Source organism: Poecilia latipinna, unplaced genomic scaffold (genome assembly GCF_001443285.1).
Source record: "Poecilia latipinna isolate Pla-1442-1.1 unplaced genomic scaffold, P_latipinna-1.0 Scaffold96, whole genome shotgun sequence".
NCBI lineage: Eukaryota > Metazoa > Chordata > Actinopteri > Cyprinodontiformes > Poeciliidae > Poecilia > Poecilia latipinna.
The window spans coordinates 198,352-223,095 of NW_015112712.1; the positions used below are offsets into that span (position 1 = coordinate 198,352).

The 24,744-nt window shown below is 37.0% G+C and overlaps 1 protein-coding gene across 2 annotated transcripts in view; it reads left to right on the forward strand.

Annotated features, from left to right (window-relative positions):
* LOC106942450 (ras-related protein Rab-26) overlaps positions 1-24,719 on the forward strand; it is a 37,205-nt gene extending 12,486 nt beyond the window's left edge. For both annotated transcript variants that reach the window (XM_015025727.1, XM_015025734.1), the window contains 7 exons: positions 5,628-5,669; positions 7,377-7,443; positions 8,961-9,013; positions 23,346-23,411; positions 23,512-23,568; positions 23,715-23,791; positions 24,227-24,719. In XM_015025727.1, the coding sequence (XP_014881213.1) occupies positions 5,628-5,669; positions 7,377-7,443; positions 8,961-9,013; positions 23,346-23,411; positions 23,512-23,568; positions 23,715-23,791; positions 24,227-24,326 (462 nt within the window). In that variant the 3' untranslated portion in view covers positions 24,327-24,719. The remainder of the gene's footprint in view (positions 1-5,627; positions 5,670-7,376; positions 7,444-8,960; positions 9,014-23,345; positions 23,412-23,511; positions 23,569-23,714; positions 23,792-24,226) is intronic.
* Positions 24,720-24,744: the final 25 nt, after the last annotated feature.

The following is a 24,744-nucleotide window of genomic DNA, read 5'->3' on the forward strand; positions in this document are numbered from 1 at the left end:
TATATATTTTTTATGAAAATTAAATTTCAATGTTAGACTGATTCATTTCCTATACAGGGAAATATTTTAAGCCTTTGTTTCTTTTTATTGTGATGGCTGGGGCTTACTGATATTGGAAACTCTACAGCGAAGGTCTTAGAAAATGTGAATATTACATCATCTAAATGTGAAGGGTCGTGTTCTGAAAAGTTTGTTCATTTCTACGCAGCTGGTTCTTTGTTGGGTTTCTTTTTGAATGCATTACTGCATCAATGCAGCATGAGGGTATCAGCCTCCATGTCATGTTATTGTTGGACCTCTGCTGTCTCTCATTCTCCTTTTGACAGTGCAACATATGTTCTCTATGAGGTTCAAGTCAGGCTAGTTTGTCTGCCAGTACCAGTAGTATTGTGACCATGGAACCGGTTTTTGGTACCTTTGGCGGTATGGACAAATTCCAAGTCTTGCTGGTAAATGAAATCAGCCTCTCCATAAAAAGTGGCCTAAAATTTCCTGGCTGTGCTCACTTCATTAACCTTTTCAGGTTTACCCTCCTGTCTGGACATTTGTCAAGTCGACAGTCCTCTAACATTGTGCAACCTACTGACCCAGACCATTTAGGCTCAGGAAACCTTTTAAGGTGTTTTGAATTAATATCTGATCAGACCCTGACACCATGAGTACCCAATATTTTACTTTTTCACAACATTCTAACCTCTCTGTTTTGCTCATTGGACTTGAGGCTGTTTTTTTTTTTTCACTAATGTTCTCTCATAAACCTCTGAGTTCCTTGACAACGCTGCTGTATTTGCACTGATATTACCTTACATGCACGTGGACTCCATTGGAGAAAATGTGGAAAAGTTCAAGGAGTTTGAAATACATTTACTTGGCACTATTCATGTGTTCAGTGACTGTTAAAATGTATTTCATAACCATTTTAGAGGAGAGTGAATACAGACAAGCAGACTGAGATGCAGCAAGAGGATGAAACTCACTTTTCGTCTTGTCTTTTGAACATTTTTCTTTGAAATCTCATGTCATTGTTAATGTCACTGCCCATCCAGTCATAGCCTCGCTGGTCTTGTACGTTTTTCTGTTGTGCTTAATGAAGAGACGGCTGACTGGTCTCGCTGTTACAAACTCTGCTGCCTGCCATTTTGTTGCATGCCCGCTTTCCTGAGTGAGTGCGAATAAAAAAAAGCGAGCATAATCATACCAAGTCGCACTGCCTCTTAAAATTTTGCTTAATTTATTGAACAATGAATTAAGCTAAAATATACGGCCATTTCCCACTGCAAAAGACAAGCGGTTCCTTTATGAAGACCTTTTTTTGCGACGCTTTTATGAATCTCTGCTTTCACTAAATTGAAGGCATCAAATGGGTGTTTGCATCACCAGTAGAGGTGTCTGCTATTAATGATAAGCAGCTTTACCACCTGCTGTTCTAATGTCACTGGAATCTAGAGAGGTGAGCGCCGAGGAGCGTTGTGAATATTTAATGATGGAATGAAATGCTTTATTGTTGAGTATCGGGGGAGCAATAAAGTGATATTGGAAAAAAAAAAGAAGTTTTTTTTCAGGGTGCTTTTAGTTCTGTTATTCTAATTTACAGATGTGCAAGTGGTTTAGTTTTTAGGAGCTTGTCAATATGGTTTGAGTTTAGCTATTCATGAGCCTCCATTTGTGGAAGCAGGGTATGTTGACTGAGACAAATAGATAAATCTTGACGTCCGTAACAGTCCCTAGTTTGTTTTCTTTACACTCATTATCCAGAATAGCATGCACGTTTGAGAGTTGGAGTTTCGACGACCAGCTATATTTCACAGCATGGTCCCTCTGCCTCATACGATTATTCAGCATCGCGCTTGGCCGCAGCACAAACGCATACTTAGAGCCGTAATGCCGTTTCCATTTTTATCAGCACTCCTTGTGAAATATCACGAAGACAAACATGGAAAGAGTCGAGCCTGGCTCTCACTGCGTTCAGATGAGTAATGACTGCATGATATGATTCCCCCAAAACTGCTTGTGTCTGACCTGCCTCAGGGGTCGCCGTGATCGCAGTGAGCCTCTGCGTTGGTGTGAGCGTTTTGCTGCAGGTTACAGGTGGAGGATCAAACCCAAACCAGAGGCTTTCCTGAAATATGAAGATGCAGGGATGGTACGAAAGTAGTCATCCAGTCAATTTAGCTTGCCTCGTAAAATATTGAAATATAATATTTGAGTCAAATTCAAATTATCTCTTTTTTGTTGTTGTTGTTGTTTTGGACAGGGGCAGTGGATGAAAACCTAACTTACTAAACAGCCATGCATTAATGCAAAAGACCTCTCTGTTTCTAATGTCATTATGCTTTTTTTAATTATTATTATTATTATTATTATTATCTTGCTGCCATCCTCTGAAATTGAATGAGGAGAGGAGGTTATTATTGTTTTTGCAGCACTGCAGTTTCAGTTCTAAAAGGACCTAAAGGCCCTTCACTCTTTCAATTAGTCTATCTTCAGCCTCACCTGGCCACCCAAGTGAGGAAATCAATAAAAGTGAAAGCTGCCCCTATTACACTGACTGCAGGTATTGCTGTGATTTGAAAAAGCGGGGCTTCAGTCAAAAATGAAGAAAAACTTTACCTCAGAGCTCTGCAGCGGGTGTTCAATTTCTCAGATGAAACCTTATTTGTTCTTTTTTGGCTATATTAAGCTCTGCTCTCCAATGACTTTCCAGGATTTTGGTCAAATCATTTTTCCTGGAAAATATTGTTTTTTCACTCAACAAGTTCAGCATCAATAGATGAATTCCTTGAGAAATCTTGGTTATATTATATGTAAATGTGATGTGTGATTTCTTATGCTCTTTAAACATGTCTGGTACTTTACAACTCAAATATTTGTAAAGCATTTAATCTTGTAGTTTGAAGAGACTAAGCCAGCTTTGCTCTGAACGCACTGGAAAGTTGTCATGATCCGTGTTTCTGTGTGTTTAGTTTTGAGTTTTTCTGTGTGATTCTGTTTCCCTGTGAGTCTCTGTCCTGTCCTCCACGTTGTCTCCCATGTGTATTTAGTCTCACTTGTTGTCTGTGTTCTTCGTCGGCTCCTTGTCTATTGCTGTGTTACGCAAGTCGTCACTATCTGTACTCTCCAGTAGAACTGCCAAGTCCTGGTTTGTGTTTGCTCCCGTTTAGTCCTTATTAACAGTTGCTACCGGCATTTAGCTGTGTGCTTGTTTCCTGCCATGCTGCCTGTCCTGGACTGTCTTCTGAGCATATTATGATTAAATTCTTCATTTTCACCATCTTACCTGGGTCTCGGCCTCCTCTTCTCACCACCACAACCACCCATTACGACAAAAGTGAAAAAAGAAAATGCATTAGTTATCCTCATAACATATCTAAGTGATTAATTTTCCTATAAAAGTATGCGACTAACATCTTAACTTAGCACTTGCTTGGTTTTATACAAACGAATGTGTCATTTTAGGGTGATTGATATATTTTATAAGTCAGTTCAATGGATGCAATGATAGTTGTAGATGTATTGTGCTGTTATAAAGTCAAGAAACGCACTGGCTGTTTTTTTTTGTTTTTTTTTCCTAATTTGGAAGGAATTGACAAATAATTTTCAATAAAAATTGACAAAATTTTCACTGCATATTTGCAAGGCATATAATACTGTTTGCAAATGTGCTCTCATCCATTTCAATGCAGAGTTGTGAAGTGGAAAAATAAAAATTTGCCTATCAAAATCGTTGGCAAACGGAAGATTGTCAAAGATTTTATGGCACCATAAAACATAATCTTGCTCAGTCAAAATATGATCTTTATTAAATATTTATTTTTATGGAGCTTAAACTGTATTATTTAAAGTTGTGCCACAGTTTTTAAGCCCCGGCTGGTTGAAATGTGTTTCTCTGACGCAGACAGGAGTGGTTGTTATATGACTGACTACTTCGGTGCAGTGTGTTTGCACAGTATGTCAGTGTCCGTTAGACATGGCAGCTGGGGGCTGGGTTTACCACCCTGTCTCGCAGCACTTCCATCCCACATCTGCTCTCCAGTTTATTGCCCTGGTGAGTTGATTTATGACTTGTGTGCAGAGTGCAGGTAGCGTCATTCACTAGTTGCAGAGACATCGTGGAACAGCCTCGGATGGCCTTTTCCGTACGATTCTTATCAGCACTAGTAATTTGTCACATCTCGCGGCTTTCTGTGGACGTCATGTTCCTGTTAGTTGCATCGTGCTGCAGCCATTAATGTTTCATAGGCTCACACTTTTGACGGGCTCCTCTGAAAGCTTCTCTAACATCTGTAATTTATGATCCGCACGAAGTGCTGCTTGAGTGAATCTATTCTGAGGGGAAGTTCTCAGTCGTGTACATTGTGGGGAAGACGAGAAGCATTAAGTGGCTAACACCGAGTGTGTTGCTCCTAAGTGGAGGATTTTGTATTTGAAGATGTTCTTGTCTTAGAGGGTGTTCGCAGCAGTTCGGGGAGTGAAACTTACCTGAAAGTGGAGCTTTCTGTGAACACCATTGCTGAGAGAGATGTGTAGGCAAAGTGGAGGTGGATCTTGTTAAGATGGGATTTGCTGTCTTTCTGAACAGTTCTTCATATCACAGTAATCTGACATATATTAAATGATCAGAAGCTCCATTTCATCATCTTTTCTGGCCCCAGAAGGTCTAACCTGAACATTTTTTTTCTCCTAACAAATTCAGCATTATTACTAAAGCAATCAAGCTGAGCTAAACCCCCAAAGTCCTCACCGTGCTGTGATCACCACATTCCTTTCTGGATCACTAAATATTCATGAAGCCTCTAAGCACATTTTGGGTTGTTTTTAGCAACAACAACAAGGAGCTTGTCTTGTGAGATTTCTTTCAGACTCCACTTACAGTCTCGCTCACAGCTCAAATTCTTCCATGAATATGTATGTCATTTCCCACCTTTGGGTCTCTCGAAGAAGTCTGGGCTCCACACGTCAACAAAGACTATCCAGGTCTGAGCTTCATCAGCAGTAAATACCTTTAGTCTCTCTTCAGGTATTAGGGAATTAGGAGGTCACTGCCAGAAACACTTAGGAATATTCTATCGGAAGTAGGATGATTGTAGTGGAAAACGTCTCAGTTCTTCCTCAGTACCAAGTAATATGATTGGTGTTAGAAGAATAATTGACATCTGATTCTTTGAAAAATATAAGTATGTAGAATATAAAGTCCATACATAACCCTGATGACAGTTTCATGCACTACTTTGTCTTTTTTTTTTTTTTTTTTTTTTTTTTTAAATTCTGACAAAATACACTGGCAGAGGTAGTTGTTGCAAAGTGAAACAGCTGAAGTGGTTTGCATACTTTTGCAAGTCACTGAGATTCCAGTAACCTTCAGAGGTTAGTAAGAGATTGGTGAGGAGAGCAGAGAGACTTAATCCACCAGCAGAATTATAATAGGGCAGACGTCTTCTGAAGGAGTCCAAGTGAGGTGGAGAAATGCAGAATTGATGGAAATTTCCAGGCACTATATGTAGGTGCATGAGAGCATGACAGGACAAAACTTTTAGCCACAAACAAAAATAAACATTGACATCTTGCGTGTTCTGAAACATTTAAATTACCTTTTTTTTCTTTTTCTTTTTTTTTGCTTTCATTCTCAGAACAAAGTGCTGACCATTGATGGAGTCAAGGTGAAGCTGCAGGTAAGTGATTCACCATCAAAATGTAAGTTTAGAGAAAATGAAAAGGTATGTAGATAAAAGCATTCAAAGATCAAAACAGCATTGCTCTTGCAATAGAAAAATAGGTTAAAACATAATTGGACCCAAATTGTGAGCAGAGTCTGTCTTGCCTGGTTTGCATCAAACAGATGTGTAGCTTTTTAATGTTATGGTCGATACTGGTGTACAACACAGCCAGTTAAAAATGTCTGTGAGATAACAGACTTTACTAGGTTCTGTGTGGCCAGCTACATTTATAATTGTTTATTTTATCGATTTAATATAAAAGAGGTAAACTATAGAGTGAAATAAAAAGATATAACAGTGCTCTTCAATTGTGCAGAAATCTTTAGTGGCTTGAACTGTTTTGGAAGCATAGTTAACTCGGTTATTTTATTTTTGTGGTTTGGACTCAAACTAGAGAGATGGCCTTGCTACAACTCAGAAAATTATCAAACAGTTGCCTTTTAATAAAAAATAAAATAATAAATACTTGGAAATAACAAGTCAAATAAAAATGTGAGTTTCTGTGATTTTTTTGATTTTTTTTTAACCTGGTTTGATTTAAAGTTATGCATACACATCTACTTCAGATGGCAGACCTTGTCTGTTTTTGTTAGATTCACAACTCAAAGCTGGTTTCAGAAAACTGGCTCCAAAACAAAATGGATGTAGGAGATGAATCAAATAAGCAATTACTGCGACTGGTATTTTTATCAGGAGGCACAGATCAAAACAAAGCTTTGAAGAGACCGAACATAATTTTAGTGTGAACAAAACTGTGACTAGAACACGAATTTAAAGTAGCTTTACTGTTGACACTCTGATCATAATTTATTAGGGATGTCCAATTATTTTTGCACTTTTTGTCCCATGTATATCAATATTTGCAAATATCAAGCCAATCATCCCTATCCATTTTGCTTTGTAGCAAAATGGTTTTGGACTAGTTTATTCAGCTTGAGTGAACTCAGAAAAACATCTAAAATGTCACAACTTATTATCTACAGCATAGATCGCTTTTTAATTTGATTTTATCATCTGGATACATACATATATCTACAGTCTTAATAAAATAAAGTGATTAATCCAACTGATTTTAGAACGAGCTATTACTGAAGTTGCAGGGTGACTCTAGCACTTTCTGTTTTGATATGACTTGTTGATAATTTGGCTCAAACCTTTATATTTTTTTTGAATTACAGATAAAACTTTGAAGATTTTTTTTTCTAGCCTACTTCAAAATGTAAAACTTTGTTTTGAATGTTTCTCTCTTATACATGCAGTTATCTATAGATATCTGAGACAAACATAAAGAGCAGGTGCCATTCGGTCTATCTTTAACTGAAAACACTGAAAAACACAGGCTGGAAGGGGAAACCTAGATGAATTAAATAAAATTACTCACAGCACATTGGCAGCTTTTGGGAGGAGAGTTTAGCCAGGGACTCTGATACCATTCACTTAAAAATGCTTTGATCAAGAATCACATCCACAACTCTTAGTATTTCACCACAGATGAAAGCAAATCATGTAAATTTTTTAGTAAAAACAGTAAAGTAGGAATTTCATGCTCACACTGGATCATCAAAGTAAATCATGTCATTGTTTTAACATCAACTCATAGCAAAAAAATATGAGTTTCTTTTTGTTTTTTACTTTAATTTCTATTTCTTATCTTGTCTCCAGATCTGGGACACAGCTGGACAGGAGCGCTTCCGCAGTGTCACCCATGCCTACTATCGGGATGCTCATGGTGAGAAACTCATACCTCCTTTGCTGATTTACAGTTTCTAGGGACAAAAAATACATCTTGTGATTATTAATAGTGTGTGAAACCATGGTTAACTCTTATGTTGCAGTAAGGTTTTTTGTTTATTAACCATTTAATAAATATCTCTCAAATTGTGGTATATTGATTCTGATACAAAAGTACAATAATTTGAGTTTCACAAGTTTGAGCTGACTTTCGGGTGTTTGGTTCTTCCTGATTTTTATTTATTTTTTAATACAAAACACAAAGACGACTTTCTTCCTTGTCAATTAACATGTGCTCAGATTGAAAACTAATATCTGAGGCAGCTGGTTTTCAAAGTACTAATTCATATATTCTAACTTAATTTATTTACCTTCAAATCAAGGCCATATATAATTGGTATGCATTGAACTAGATTTAAATTGGACTTCTGTCTCATTGCTAAAGTTAAGATTTGTGTCGTGTCGACACTCTAAGCAAACACCATTAAATTATTGCACATTTATAGAGGTTTTATGGGCCTGAACGTAGTTAAGTGTTGTTTTGATTGAACTTTCAAAGGTTGTTCCCTTGCCATCAAAACAAGAATTTATGCCAGTTATTTTTCTAAGACATGTTGGTTTAGAGGTGAGTATTTACTTCCACTCTGCAGTGTTTGTCAAGTACTGAGGTTTTATAACTCTGTTCAAAAAGGGAAAGACGGCACATTCAGGATTCAGGGACTCTTTGATGTTCTGTAATCAGTCATCACGTGTTGCTCAGTGTTTGTTTGTGAGACTAGAAGTTTGGACACATCTTACAGGTTTTATCTTTATAGTTTAGCAAATTCTTAGTGGTGGTTCTCACTTGTCTGTAAGCCTGTAAGAAGTCATTTTCAAGTTATTACTAAACTCCAGCATGTTGTGCAAATGATAAACCACAGCAGCTGAATGACTTTTTATCATGGTTGAACTTTATTGTTGAAGTTAATTTTCTCTTCCGCCAACAGTCTGGCTTAAAATGACTTAACTTGTCATAAATATTCAAATATTATTTTTGCTGCAAACAGGAAACAACAGACATAAAGTTTGTTCTCAGCGTTTTGTACATTATATTATCTTTGTTGTTTTAAACTAATGCAGCCTCTCTCCTCAAATTGCAAAACAAATGCCAAAAGAAAATGTTTTATTTCCTCTCAAATAGAAGCTGATGTCAGCCATTAAATGATCTATTATTTACACATTCTAGTGTGGCAAGATTTTAAGACAGCAGAGATGCACAGGACTTAACACAGTCATGCAACAAACAACCTTTTATTTTCCCTGATCCGGTTCCGAACCATTGAATGACAACAAACAGCAGCTCTCCCAAATGAGTATTATTATATGGTTTATGATCCATTTCATTTTCCTGTTCCATGAGCTGCTAAAGAATAATGTGAGCTTAACCAGATTTTTTTAGTAACACACACAAAAAAAAAAATTTGGTGAGAAGCTTATCAAAGTGTTTTCAACTTAATCCATTTTTGTGTCTTCCAGCTCTGCTCTTGCTGTATGACGTCACCAACAGATCGTCTTTTGACAATATACGGGTTTGTAATTTGTTTTTCTTTTTAAACGCTCTTATTTGACTGAATAATTGTTGGTTGACTCGAACCCTTTTCTCTTATTTCTTACTGGAACACTTGCTGTTGCGCTTTCAATCAAATTGCCCTCCAGATATCACCACTAATACTGTAAGCAGAATTCTGGTTGTGTTTTCTGGGCATAGAAAGATAAGATAGAAAGATTTAGAGTATGGGGACTGAATGTGACCCGGCAAGATTTCAGATTTTGGTCTCTCCGTGCATTTGAAGAGTCTCTGACTGGACTGTATTGCCTGCTGAAGGAGAAATATAACTTGTAAGCTGAATGTGAACATTCAGCAGTCCCAGGCAGCTACATGTATCACTCTTCGGGCAAGAAGAATCTGTAGAAAGCTAATGCTTTTAACCTGACCTCTCTTTCCTCCAGACTTTACATTATGCTGTACCTCTTAATCTATTTCCTGCAGTTGTGTGCCTTTCAAGCAATTTGGTTAACCTCTCCTCTGCAGGGAGATTTATCTCCTGAATTTGATTAAACTTAAGAATTATTGTTCAGTGAGCTGGCCCACTTCCAAGGCAATATTAAATTCTCACTTATATATTAAATATGACTATTCCTGAAATGCTCCACCTTTCCAAATACTGAGTTTTAGTGTTGCAGGAGCAAGCATGACAACTCTACACAGAAAGCTGCCAGCTGAGTCCAGGTGGGACTGAAACACAATGATAGTTTCCAACATAGAATTATTATATCATATCATTCATATAATAAGTGGATTGACAGCAGTTCTAACCCAGAGCATACACCTTTCTGATTGGAGGTAACTGAAAAGTACGTGAATCCATAAAATGCAGCTTTGCTCTTGCCCTGACCACAAAAGCTCTGAACGAGGTTGCGCAATAATATTTGGAAAGACTAACATCCCACAGGAAAACTGTAACACAGCTGGTTGATCATTTGTGTCCACACGGTCTAAGCTTTGGATTTTTCTGTTTGTATTGACAAAGTGATTGGACTAGGCAGGAAACAAGAAATGTCAGCTTCACACTGGGGGGATTTAAGGAGATGCATGTGCAGTCAAACTGAATGCCCTCTGAAGGTTTAAAGCGAAAAATACCAATTGTAATCAATAAAAGTAGTAATTGCAACCTCCCTACAGCAAAATAATGGCAAAAAAATAAAAACAGTTTTTTTTCTATTTCAGATGAATAAAAACAGCTTTTACATTGGAACACAAGCTGAACAGAAACTCTTCATCTTTTGAAAATAAAGCATGTCGCAGTTCAACACTGGAGCTTTTAAAATTGCTGCCTTTCTAAGCCACCATTTCCCATGTTATGTTCGTTTCGTGCACCGTCTGCTGTCGAAAAGGTTCAAGTTGTTTCAGCCGATGTATCTGTGGTTTCTGTTTGCGAAGTAAGTGTATCTTACAGCTTGAAGAGAGGCAATTTTCAGCTGCTGTATTTGACATTGTACACAAAAATTGCTCTTTCAGGGGGACCGACGGGCTCTAATGGAAGAAGAGGCAGTTTGATCCTAGACTGTAGAGAAATGTGATGTTCCTTTATGCTTTGAGTGATCCCTGAAGCAGGCAAGATGCTTTTCAAGTTCAGATGCGAGCAAAGAGCAAAACAAAAGTCTGAGCACAGACTGCCGGGAAGAAGAATTTGTTTGGCAGCTACACAGGGGAGGATGAGTAACTGTCAGCAATCTGACACACTGTCTCCTACCCTTTTTTGGTGAGGCAGTGGAGCTACAGAAAGTCTTGTGCATTTTTTTTATGGAACAGCACACGGGACTCCAGGCTTTGTTTTCCACCAGGATCCCATCTATCCCGAAAAAAAACCGTCAGGTTTTCTACTGTAGGCCAACTTTGAATGTGTACTCAGACATGAGAGTATCGTGACAGCAAACTGTCTATCTTAGCTCATCTCCTTTAACCCAAGTTAATTAGTGTTGCTCATTTAAACCATCAGAACTATGTTGTTCATCTGAGGTACAGCACATTATTTCAATTCATCCTTTTGGGGGAGGAGACATAGAGATATTCACAACACAGCTATGAAACATGAAATTTATTATGTTTCCTTCAAGCCTCCCTCTGAATGGGACACCTCTACTGACTGTGCTGATATACAAATGTGATATAAGTATCAGTTACAGCAGCTCCAGGTAAATCTGTCTTTTTTTTTTACCTCATTGTAGAGAAAAACTCAGTTTTTCTCCAACCTTTTTTTTTTTTTGTTGAGTCCATTAGTAAAATCATCTGTACTAAAAGTTTTCTAAATTGTAAGCATTAACCCTACTTTTCTGTAAAACATATCTAAAATCTCCCTAGACATTACGCAGCGACAGGCCACAATTATTTATTCTATTAATTTAACACTTAATACATAAAATAGGACAGATTTTATTTGGTCAGAGTTATGCTTATTATGTCCATTCTATGTTCTGGAAAGAAACATCCAATTTAACTGAAAGCAACCTGCAACAGCTCTGTTATATAGTTTTGTTTTGTTTTGTTTTTTTCCAGTGCATTTAAATAAGAAGCTGGAACTGAAAATTATGTTCCAACGATGCATCCTGGCAGGACTGATGGCGAATTACTGATGAGGCCAGTCCTATAACTTAGCCCCCACTTAAGACAGAATAGAAATTAATCAAGTGGAAACATTCAGTCTGTAGTAATTATAATTTTAGATTCAACCATTGTCCTCGTCACCATATGCAGTATTCGTCACGGGTTGGAAATTGTCAAACTCTACCCCAAAGAAGTTAGGTTGAAGTCCTTGCTCAGCTTTGTCTGATTTTCATTATTTTCTTCTAAAAACTGAGCAGTACTCCCCAAAAGAAAAGTCTGGCGCAAGAGATGAAATTGCTTTAAAAAATCTGACACTAATGCCAACTATCTCCTCAAATGTTGGAAATAGCCAGAATCACAAATCTTGTGTTGATTGTTGCTGCCTTGATTGGCAATATTGACCCAAATACATAAAAAGAAAGCCTTCCAAGATTTTATTATTATTATTTATTTGTTTGTTTATTTATTTTATTGTTTTAAGAGTTTATGTATTTGAAAATCCTGCAGTGGTATTTTGCAGAATTGTTAGTGAAAAAGAAAATGCCACAAGTTCACAACTTTAAGAATGCCTCCGAAGTGTTCGCACGTATAGTTTAAAAGCCCAAACTTCAAAACCTGAAACTTGAGGTTGTTGCGCATCATTATTTTAAAAAGCACTTTTCTAGTCTCCCATTGAATCTGCGTATTCTTAGGAAGCACAGAATGACATCGTTCCTCCCCTCCTCTACATTCATCTACTGCACATGTATTCAGCGTCTGTTAGTGAAATAAGAAATCCTGGCTACAAGCCCCAGATGCCTGCTGGCATGCCGCTGTCTAACGAGCATTAACTCAGGTTATTGAACACTAATGGTGATAAATGTCGCTCTGAGGGAAAGATATAAATTAGATGGAAATAAAAAAATATATATTTTCTACCCTCGGATCTGTTCGTTTTTGTATTCTGTCACTGTCTCCTTAGTGAGGCAGTTGGAAAACCATGGCGTTACCATTATTGAAGCTGTTCATCATTTTTAGAGAGAGAGGCTTAAAATATAAGGCATGAAAGGCTCAGTCAAAACAATTTAACTATACATTCAGTCACTTTCCTGAAATATCATTGCTCTGTTTTAGGAAGTTTGAAAATAAAATTTGCAAATTGTTTTATTTTAGCTCTAGATTGCAACTCAGTCCTTTAAACAAAACATAGGGGCAATTTTATTTTACTTCATTAAAGCCTATGCGGGCTGCCATTGCTAGTAATCTGTCTCTTAGTCTTCTAAAAATCAGCCTGGCTCTTGTGGTGTGATTTAGACGTTTGGTGATTTTATTGTCATTAACATGTTAATAGGGGGCCTGTAGCTTCTTCTGCTGCTGCTATTTTGGTTGCCAAAAGATACACACACTTAACTGAAACTTTTAAACCTCATGAAAAAACATAAAAGACAAAATATTTGTTGAAGATTAGTTTTTAACCATTAGTTTTAGCACCTCGGCGCAGCTTGCAGGCACAGGAAGTTAGAAAATAAGCCATTGAAAGCTTCTGTGAGATATTGCCCCTGGAAAAAGGCAAAACAAATAATAATAATAATTAATGATTTAATGATTTTTGCACTATGGCATTAGTTGAGTGATTTTAATGAAATGCAAGACACAACTTTTTTATAATCCCTTATGTAGCTCCAGGAACTTTATTTGTTAGCATAATGAACAATTTCATTATTGTTCTGAAGTTTGGATTGGATGTCTTAAGTCATACAGCAACTTGATGCTTTTCATTAGATACATGATTATTTCCCTCTGGGGTAAAAAAAATAAAGTATTAATCAGTTGTAGTCCTTTTTCTTTTTAGGATAAAAGAGCATTAAACACTCTAAGTGAATGTGGCTTTGTGAATATAAACCTTTTCCATTCTGTAAATGTGCAACCAAATGCACTAATCAAATGAAGTGGCACGTTCAATGGGTTCAACACATGATTTCTTCATAGGCTTCAACAACGACTTGATTTCCCCAATCACTCCGGGGACTCTCTGGCATTTTTTTTTTCTTTCCTGACTGAAAACCCAACTGTTCATACAAGCATTTTCACTTTGATTGATTAACACGTCCCATCATTTTACTCTCTAAATTTTCTTTAATGTTTTATCTTTTTAAATATGTTTCTTTTATTTTATTTAGGTGACCTTGTGTGTCCCGAAAGGAGTGTTTTAAATGAAATGTGTTGTTAGTATCAGTAATAGTGTTGGAAAGCAGAGGTCTCCTCGCCATGGTCATATTGAAATGTTGTGGGAGCCTTCCACATATTTTATACCACTTTACATATGTATTCATATATGCACCTGCAGCTGTGCTGTACTTCATGTAGATGGGAAAGGTGCTCAGTGACATGCATGCCTATGTTGTTTTTGGATGGGGTTGACATTTGAAAAGAAAAACCTGTTACCTTTTGTTTATTTCACCCTTTCTCAAAATGTGGTCTCTTTAATAAATACATATGATAGTTACTGCAGCATTTCTCAGGTCAGGAGCATCAATCATTATTGCAAGCAGAAGTTTATATAAATTAGAAGAACAAAATACAACACTGATTGCATTTTTCTGTGCATTTCACGTATATTGTTCATAACATTCACATACTTGATCAGCTGCACCGACCAGAATGCACAATAAATATCGATCGATGCAGCTGTAGAAACCAGAATATAAACAAGCATTATGAGTGCCAGCATTTTCTATTTTTTTTTTATACCTATCTGCTGAAAAAGTCCTACTTTGTTTTCTGTACTGTCTGATTTTGAACCAAACGATGTAGACATTTTATGTGTTTATGTTCAAAATTAGTCAGTCATATCCAAATGAATAGGCTGCCAAAAACAAAACCTCACTGATTGGATATTGACTTGCTTCAGCCCAAATTAGAAAGCCCACTTTGTAGCCCTGTAAATATAACATAATGCTCTGTGTTGAACACCAAAGCCTTTACACTGACTACTAAATGATCTCTTCTTGCTTGCAAGTCTTGGTGTGAGATTGCACGTGCTGATGTTCCAATGCTTCATGCGTACGCGTCTGTGTTGTGGAAACACAATGAAAGCCTTGAGGGAGATGAAACATTCGGCTGCTTGTTTTCATTCATCTCTCTGTCTGTCCCCAGGGCATGCTCTGGCTTCAAATGAAATGGCCGCCTGCCTACCACATCGCTGCTAGTTAAATGTCATGGCACCAGCACACCAGATGGTGATGAGAGAAACTGTCTGTAAATAATGCAGTGATATAAAGTCAAATAGCAATTATTTATAATAAGAGGATGTGCCGGCATTTGAAGAGTGACTCATTCTAGGTTTTGCGACTTAAGAATTTTTACACACCATCAGGTTCAATACAGGTGGACTAAGCCACGATGTACACTAGTCTTTGCAATGACTCCAGTAGTGTGTTGAACAAGCGGCTACAGCTCCAGTCTATGAGTTGACATGTAGGCAGCAGCCAGTGCAGTGTTGCTGTGCATGTATACGTCTTGCAGGTAAAAGAGGCCTGCAGTGCTCAGGCTGCCGTTCTCTGTGGATATTCCAATTTACTTTGAATGTAGGGAGCACTGCGACAAAACAGATGGGGCGATTACTGTATGTGCTCACAAACAATGCAAGATGGATTTTACGGCTGCTTGCTGTTTGTTTGCGGCGGAGTCTTTTCCAGCAGATAACTGCAGTTCCTCTATTCCATGAATCGGTTAAAGGTGTCCCATTTAAAAGGACTAAAGTGGTTAGAAAAATCTCTTTATCTTGGAAAGAAAGCATCACATCGTCCTCATATAGTTGCTTTTGTTATACTGCCTGAATCATACAGCCAGAGCTACAATTCAATACTTTAGATTAAGCTATATTTATTTGACACATGGACTGTTCAAAGTTCAACCTATAAACTAGGAAATCTATTCAATTTCATGGTAGTTTGCATGAAAAACTGAAGATGTAAAAATGCCTTTTGTTGTCTTTGTCAGCTTGTCTCCATATATACATATCAAAACTTTGGTTTGGTCAGTCATATGGAAACTCAAGAAAATCCATTTATAATTTGGATCTTGTTAACTTGAAAAGAATCTTGCCTACCTCACCTGAATGGATGTCATGTGAACAGAGATTTTCTTTCTTTTTTTTTTTTTTCAAAGAACTGTGTTTGTCATAAAAAGTGCAACAAAGCACCTGAAATACAATATCACGACTGACAGAAAATAGACTCGAGGCAAAACTCCATTTTAAAAATGGTGGAAGAAACAACAGAGATTTATATATGAGAATCACATTGTGTGTCTGAAACAGTACATTTTGTATGTAACTGCACATTTTAAGTTGTTTTTGTGATGCTAAGGTTTTTCCTAATGACTTGAGTCATTTTTTTCATTGCAGTGAAGAAACTTTACAATCCTCTTGCGACCAGTCTCCACTTTACTGGCACTTGACTCTTGGCGCCCCCTTCATCATAGGCTTCATGTTAAAATTTCAGTTATTCAGCTTCGTTTTCATGCATTCGTAATTTTGAGAGAGTGTAGTGTTAATAGTCGGCAACCTTTACATCTCTGACTGTAGCAGTGGACGACGCTGGACGTCAGACTGCAGGCCTTAGCTGTCAAATTAAATCTTAGTGTCCTGCTGTGCAAAAACATCTGGTTCCACAGTATCTTCAATAGACTTACATTAAACTGTGTAAGCACGTGATTATAGTGCTATTTGGGCTTTGTCATTTTTTTTAATGTGAAGATTCGTTAAATTCTGAATCTGTATTGTTTTACACTCTTCCTCCTTGTCAACATAGCAATACTCCTGGATCCAGAAAGACCAAAATTATGATGAGCACGTATCGATGTGGTGCTTCATAAAGCAGAGACTTATGTCGCCCAGTCCTGTCTCATTTCCCTCTGTACAAACACTAAGTGTTTTTAGATGTGCTGAGATCAACTTGAAGGCACTTTTACTTAATGCCCTTAATTTGCTTAATGAGCTGAGAAGCCCAGTAGTCTCCCTTAATTCTGTTGTTTTGTTATTTGTCTTAATGGCTAACAGGCTGTTTACCTGGACTTCTCTCTATGCAAAATAAAGTTTTTTTCTTACAGTTAACATAGTGATAGTGAGCCAAAGTGACATGACAAAAAGCTGAAATTTGTTGGGGTTTTTTCTTTCTTTTTTAAATGAAAGTTAAAGATTTGTGAATATAGTTTTTGAAAAAAAAAAAACATATTGACTTGGGAATGTATAAAAACACGGGAAATGGTAGCCATTTCTTTTTACATAAATGTTGTTCATTGATTTGGGTGTTTTATGATTGGCAACTGGATATGTCTTCATTGTTCTCCTTATCTTGAGTGTGACTCCAGCTTTTCACAGCTCATCTGTCTATAAGAATATTTTATACTCTATATTCTTGTAGACTGAATATAAGAATATATTAGCTTTTTCACAAAGAAATAAAGTTTTTTTTTTATAGTTATTATTATTATTATTATTATTATTATTATTATTATTATTATTATTATTATTATTATTATTATACAAAGGTTTTACTACAGAAGCATCCCTTACCTTATCTCTGTTACTTCCTAAAGATGTTGATTAAAACAGTTTCCATATTTTTTTAAACAACTGCAGGTTTGCCTGTTTCTCCGTCGGTGTGCCAGTGTTTCTCTGTGTGTCAGTGACACGGTGTCATTGTGTTTTGCTCAGCTGCTTAAAGCTCCTCTCAGGGGAGAAGTCCTACTTTCACCCTCCGCTCCTCTGGGTCGCTCAGTCTGACTCAGCCTGTTGTCGGGAGCAGACTTCTGCCTTCTGCCTTTCTGTGTAAACCTCTGATCAAAGCTGGGCAAGAATAGCATTGTCAACCCTGTAGCAAATCTGCTTAGACAAGAGAGCAACACCGGGAAAGTTGCAAAGTGAGGGAAAACTCCAAGCCTACTTGGAAAAGATTTAAGGTTTGTTAATGTAGTCAAAGCGAGAGCTGGGATTTTCAGCATAGAGAATGATCATGTGTGCTTGCATTAGGCTTCTTAGTTTTTATAGCTTAGAAGGCATCAGGGAATTCAAGGCGTTTGAAGACGCTCACTTCTCATGGTTTAAACATGACAGCAGCACTGCCAAACCAGGTCTTGTGGTTAAAACTATACCAGTTTAAGAAAATGATATCTTTTTTTTGTGTGTGTGTGTGTGTGTGTGTATCAGACCCATTTCTTTTTACAAAAGAAACAACAAAAAAAACACTCTTATATTATTAGATTATTTTCATCTCAAATTGCATATCAGCTTGTATATAATTTTAAAGAGTTAGGTCTTTTTTAAATCAAGTGAGCTGAAAGAGAACAAAATAACTCTGTGACAACAAAAGGAAAACTAAAACATCAACATGAGAGCAGGCTCTGCAACCTGTTCAGAGTGACAGCTTGTCTTGTTAATGCCAGAGCTGCCAGCCGCCTCTAAAATGTTTCGGTCTTTTCTTCTGTCTTCACACGGTGTCTCCATCTTGTTACTTTTTAACATCCTTTTTGACACATAGCATCAAGCTTCCTTACTTTGTCAGGGTCTCTTTGTCGGGTGTCACTGTTTTGGCATTGTAACTTTAAGAAAGCAGAAGTCCAGCTGAAGTGCAAGCTTGACTGATTGGGTCATGCGTCGCCTATTTCTCACATCCGTCAAGTATATAGTTTACAGGTGAGCCTGTATAAAAACATAACGGTTCTTTCTCAGGGTTGTAGAGAGACTTAACTTTTCCTGTGTAGAGCGGAAGTCTTATAAGGAAACACCTCAAACATGCTGCTTCCTTATGTGGCATTATGAAAACATCAAAAAAAATTCAGCAAAAACATCAGGGGGAAAAAAAAAACTGTGGACCTCCATCAGTTTTGTTCATCCTTGAGAAGAATTTACAGAATGAGACAAGCAGCAGAGTTAATTGTCAATAGCAGTATGCACTGGCTCTGAGGAAACATTGCAACGTGGTAATTTTAAAGACTTTTGTAAATCTTTCAACATTCCTCTTCATTAACAAATTCAAATTTAGGGTTATTTTTTACCTTAAAGTAACTATAGATACAGTTTTGACATCTGTATTAGAGATCAAGTTCCCTTGAACTTGATCTCCTAGTTTGTTCGACTCGCTTTTAGACTCAATACCAAATTCAGAGAAGTTTTAAATTGTCTGGATTTGTTATCCTGACTCACAGCTCAGAGTGTTGGATCGTTTTTATTGGTTCCTACAAACAAAGCAAGCTGAATTTGAATGGTAATACTCTTTTGAAACTTTAATGTAAGTCAAATAAGGAGGTGAAGCAATTTATCACCTCCTGACTCTGTGCAGTTTATTGGCATTTGGTTCCCAGAGCATTTGGCCAAAGATCTTGGCATTAGCCTTGAAACTGAACAAACAGCCCTTTTCTTCTCTCCCAGTGGCCACAGAGGATATCAGACACGTTCATATTTTCCCTGTACAATGATTAGTTATATAAGGCGTTGAATAGTTTTAGCATAACGGTTTGAAAGGGAGGCTGAATAGCCCAGGCATATAGACATATACACTAACAATAAGCAGGCCAATCTAGTGTCACTTATGATTACCCAGCCAGCAGCATAAAATACAGTCCCATTATGACCTTGGTAAACAAACTCAACATTATGCAACCTCAAAAAAACCTAATCTTCAAGTAATTAATGGCTATGAGGCCCTCTAAGGAATAATATATGTAATTAGTACCTGTCAGGTTTGTTCTCTTGTTGCTCCTTGTGATTTAAATGCAAAACCAAAGTCATTTTCACAACATTAACTCAACTTTGCTGTAATAACAGGTTGATGAATGGTGTAATCCTTTCTTCATTCTATTTCTGCACCCTAGTGTCATTAGCTTAGGGATCCATTTGTCTCGATATATTTTGAGTCTTGAGTATTTGAATGTGTTTTTTTTGTTGTTGTTTTTTTTTGTTGTTTTTTTTGTTTTTTTTTAATCAAGCACACATTTGGTGATTAGGGCCAAACATCTTAATTCTGGACTGTCTCCAGGAATCGTTCCCTGAACAACACTGGTGTGTAATCCAGTTTCCCTCTCATGACTCCTGCAGGTGACGGCTTCTTGCTTGTGCAGCTGTCTCACAGACAGTGGCCCACTGCCGTACCCGTTCATAAATTTGGTTGAAATAATAAACTATGACTCATAGGTAGCATAACCCAAAGAGAGACATCAGCCACATTAATGACCACTACACTGGTTCTGATAAACTGGAATGCCCATTTGCTGCATAGCTCATAGTTAATTCGTCTTGAATTGCTGTGTGGTTCTATGTATTTAAAAAATACTTTTAACGTGTTATGTGGAAGAAATTAAATGCATTTGAGACATAACCCTTAATATGAAAGTAAATATGTACCATCAGGATTTGAATTAAAAACGCCTCTGAAATTTGAATGTTGTATATTTGTACTTACTTTTTCACTAAGTATGTTTTATCACTGAAAAACTAAGTACAAATATACAGAGAGGAAGGGTTTTTTTATATACATGGTAGACCAACTCAAAGTAGGGTATAACTATAAAATAAAACTTACACACTTTTGCTCATGTCTTTTGAAAATGTACAAAGTGCTTTTGTATTCTGTCTCCCTTGTTGCAGCTTTGCTGAACCACCTTTCACTACAGTTACAGCTGTAAGTCTTTTGGGGGTGTATTTTACAGCTTCGCAAATCTAGAGTCTGAAATTCTTGGTTCAGAGATGTTCAGTTAGATTTATTCCTGCACTTTAACTGAGCAAATTGAAAACCTTAACCTGCTTTGATCTAAGCTCTTGCAGTGGAGCTCCAGCTAGACCGGTCTCAGGGATTTACAACATCTAACAGGTTTCCCTCCAGTGTTGCTGTTAGGGGTGGTTATAAAGAGGAGGTGCTTGTAATTTATTAAAGACTCTTCCACCAAGGAATAACTGTGCATAGAATATTTACTTGAAAAGGCATTTGGCATCTTATAGCTTCTGATTTGCTGTAAAGATGCGAGAAAATCACTTGTTGACAGCCCGTAACACTTAACTCTTTACCAACACTGACAGGACATTTGCAACATTTGTAGCAAGTAGGAATTGCACAGCTTCACAAAATGACTTTCATTAGGATTTACCGAAACTAATGTTTACAGATGTACTCATCTGATTGTATCTCTTTTCCGTGAAGTGAGCGCAGCGGGAAGAGTTAATTCTCTTGAATGGAAGTGACAAGTGGCCTCATCTGGAATCACTGATTGTATTTGTGAAATGACCCATGAGGGAGCATGCTATAAATAGCCAAATCATATTACCAGCTATTATTTATCGAGAGCATCCAAGCATATGAAGAGAATAACCGAGGCAAGCTGCAAAGCCTTCCTCATACAGGTCAAGTGCTCTTGTTGTGGGAAAAATTATACTGCAGGGTTTGGTGACAGATGTCATCATCCATGATTCGCTTCAAACCAAATCAAATGTGAAATGTTTCTTTCTTATATTTTCCCAAAAAAAAAAAAAAAGCCCAACAGAATATTGAAGAAGCATTAATTATGTAAATTTGAATTAGATTCAGGTCTACGCCCCGTCAAGTGATCTTTGGACTCACTCCCACTTAGCCCACAAAGGAGCAGCTTTACTGTATGCAAACCACAGACTGTCCATCAGGACTGCATCACTTCAACCGCCGTCAAATCCATTATGATGCTTCATTGATCTAAAGGAAACGCAGCGAATTAGAGAATCGATCAAAGAGCTAATGTTGTACATGTGAAGAGCAATTATAGGATTTTTGTAAAAGCTTACTAAAAAAAATGAAACAAAGCAAGTAGCTACAAGCAGGTTGAATCAGAGAACTTCATTTTAAAAATAATTATTTACTATAAGCGTTCTCAAAAGAGCATTTGCTTCAAACCCCATTTTACCTTCGTCTCAACCTGAGAGTGGACATCAGTTCAAAATAAATTTTAATTTCTTTGTGTCTCTGTTGATCAATAAAGTCAATTAGCACCTATTTTCTTTCAATGACTTAAAATATTTTTCAAAGCTTACAATAAACATGCTGCTTATAGAGTGCCATTGTAACTTAGATGTATGTATACATATATAAAAATATCAAAGTGTCATGCACGTCCAATAATGTTGTGTCCCCATTAAATCGTCTTATTTTATCTCATTACATTATTGAGCATGAATAAAGACTTTCTTTTATGCATTTTTGTCAAACCAGTTTTCAAAAACAGATTTTGTGCACATATTTAAGATGCCAGAGTAAAAGTCACAACAAAAACATGTCTCTGGAATATGTGTTCTTGTTCTCTTGCAATATAACAGAAGTCACCAGTTATTCAAATCTTACCCAAATCAAAAGCCAAAAATACTGACATGTTCACATTTTGCTGTGTGTCACTAAATACTTTATATATCTCTGATCTAACCATAGTGAAGGGATCACTGCCTCTGAATTATTACCTTTGCCGTTGAAATATTCCAAAGCATACAAGCCCTACACCTCTTTTGTACAGCTCCCTGCTGTTAACTTTAGTTTGTTTTTTTGTTTTTTTCAAACCAGCATGCCAGAGGTAGCACCTTTTTTCCAGCAGAAAAAAAAACAGATCTATAGAGCATCAGTTCTGCAGTCCATCCCAGAGCTAATTAAAAGAGACATGCCAGCCTGCACACTCACACCTGTGACCAGCTTGAAATCTCTATTGAACTTAAAGTCATGACGCAAGTCCAGCCCCATCAGCGTGGAAAGTATTGTTCGTTTTGTGAAGAGAAAAAGTTTCTGTGACTTTATTTTTCTCAAGGTTGTCATGATCCTGTGCACTGAAAGCATGAAACAGACCTTGATTGTTCTTGACACAGTGTGACGGAGGCCCCAGAATCATATCTTTGAAGCATTAACACCAAAATGGAGGAAGTAGATTGAACACTTAAATGAAGGAGCTTAAGTAATCAGCGTTAAAATGTATCTGCCTTTTGGGAAATCAGACTGACAGTCATAAAGATTTCCTGGACCTACTGGATGTGTGAGATTTTGGGGAGGAAACGGCAGATCCTGAGGTGGGGGGGGGGGAACTTTCTTTTTTACCAACACAAATTCATCACCAGAATTCTAAATGAGTAAAATAATCAAATTTACAGATCCAAATTTTCATCTAAACCAATGGCTAAAGGTGCTATATTTAAAAAATATATAATATAACATAGTATAGGTTTTGAAAGAGAGTAGCCATGTGCTTTAAAATCTGAAATTGTTTTTTTTATTATTATTTTCCTTTAATTACATTTTTATTTTTTGTTGTCTTTCAACAATTACTTAGAGAAATGTGGGCCTGAAAATGATGTTGTTTAGGAACCCAGATAGCAGAAAATGTTTCTGTTGCTCTCAGAGCAAACAGTCACAGGTCTGTTTGTTCTTCTTTCAGGTTGTTTCTTTCCCCTGTGTATCAGACAGGATGTAGCAGACAGTGTTGATTAACCTGGTTTGTCACAGTAACACTGAATGTGTCTCTCTTCAAAAGCTTTCTTTTGCTTTTTATTTTATTTTATCTTCTTTACTTGTTGATCTATTATCCTGCCAAAGAAGCAGTAGTCTCTCTCTTTTTTTTCTTTATCAATTATATTAAATTTAATAGGCTGTTCTTGTCAAGTTTGAGATCAGGTTTACATGTATTGTGTTTTTTTTATGTTTTATTTAAGGTGGGACATTTTTTGTAACAGATATTTATTATATGTTCTGGTTTCTTGTTCCTATTGCATTTGCCAGGCATGGCTGACTGAGATCCATGAATATGCCCAACAAGACGTGGTGCTGATGCTGCTTGGAAACAAGGCAAGTGGTCAAACAAAGTAAAAAAAAAAAAAAAAAAAACAGTTTTTTTTTTAATCTTTTTAGGGGTAATTTATAAATATAAAACTTTTTGTCACCTTAGGCTGATGCCACTCATAACCGGGTGGTGAAGAGAGAAGATGGCGAGAAGCTCGCTAAGGTAAAGACCTGCGAAATGTGTATGACTTTCCTTAGATTAGGTTGTAAAGCTGCAGACATTATAAGCTCTAGTGCGAGCTCTGTCACATCAGCACTGAGCACAATAAAGCTAAACACTGATAAACATTCAATGCTTTGACTCTGCAGGAGTTTGGGGTTCCCTTTATGGAGACCAGCGCCAGGTCAGGACTGAATGTAGAGCTGGCTTTCACTGCTGTGGCCAAGTGAGTACCGTTTTCTTTCTGTGGGTGTTGGAGATATGATCTCTGAGAGAACAGGAGACAGCTGTCTTTTGTATAATTTTGTCAAAACAAGAAGAAGAAGACAACAGACATGTTGCTTTAACAAGCCTGTTTTCAGAAGAGATTGTGGATATTTTCCGTATACTTAGTTTCCTCACAGTTGAATATACCGATTCGCCACAGTTCACTGGATTATAAATTGTGGGAAACATTTTCAAGACTAGATGAAATTGATATTCTGAGATACTCTTCATCCAATCTAAATGAGTTTTTGGTATTTTATGAAGAAGAAAGGGCTAATTTCTATAAAGGTGTTAAGCTACTAGAGACGTCTCCCATAATATTTCCAATAGTTCGGAATAAGAGAAACTGAATAGTAGAGCTACTACTTTCATTTTTGTTTTTGTTTCACTTCAGGGAGCTGAAGCATAGGTTCATGAAGGATCCCAGTGAAAGGTTTAAGCTGCATGAGTACGTGAACAAGGAGATGAAGGGCGCCGGCTGCTGCAGGACCTGAACGGCTGAAAATGTGCGTCCATGCGCCAATTAACGGTCATTTTAATGTTGGAAATCATTTCTGGACTTACGGAGGACACTGATTTGTCTCCACAGTTGTAAAATTTTCCTGACATTAAGTTTCTCTTGTTTTAACCCTTTCACATTCTTCTATTCACCTAATTGTTTCTTTAGCTATTATCAGCGCATGCTGATAATGTCTTATTGAACACATAAGACAGAACAGCTCAATTAGATCCATGTTAAAAATGAACATTCTTACTTCTCAAGGCAGCTGTACAGTCTCTGACTAATTATTTTTGTTCAAATTAATTTATTCACAACATGATTCTTTTTTTTTTCCTTTTGTGAAGATGCTTAGTTGCAAGGTAGCTTATTTCCCACATGTCCTCATTATTTTTTATCTATATTGGCAGCTT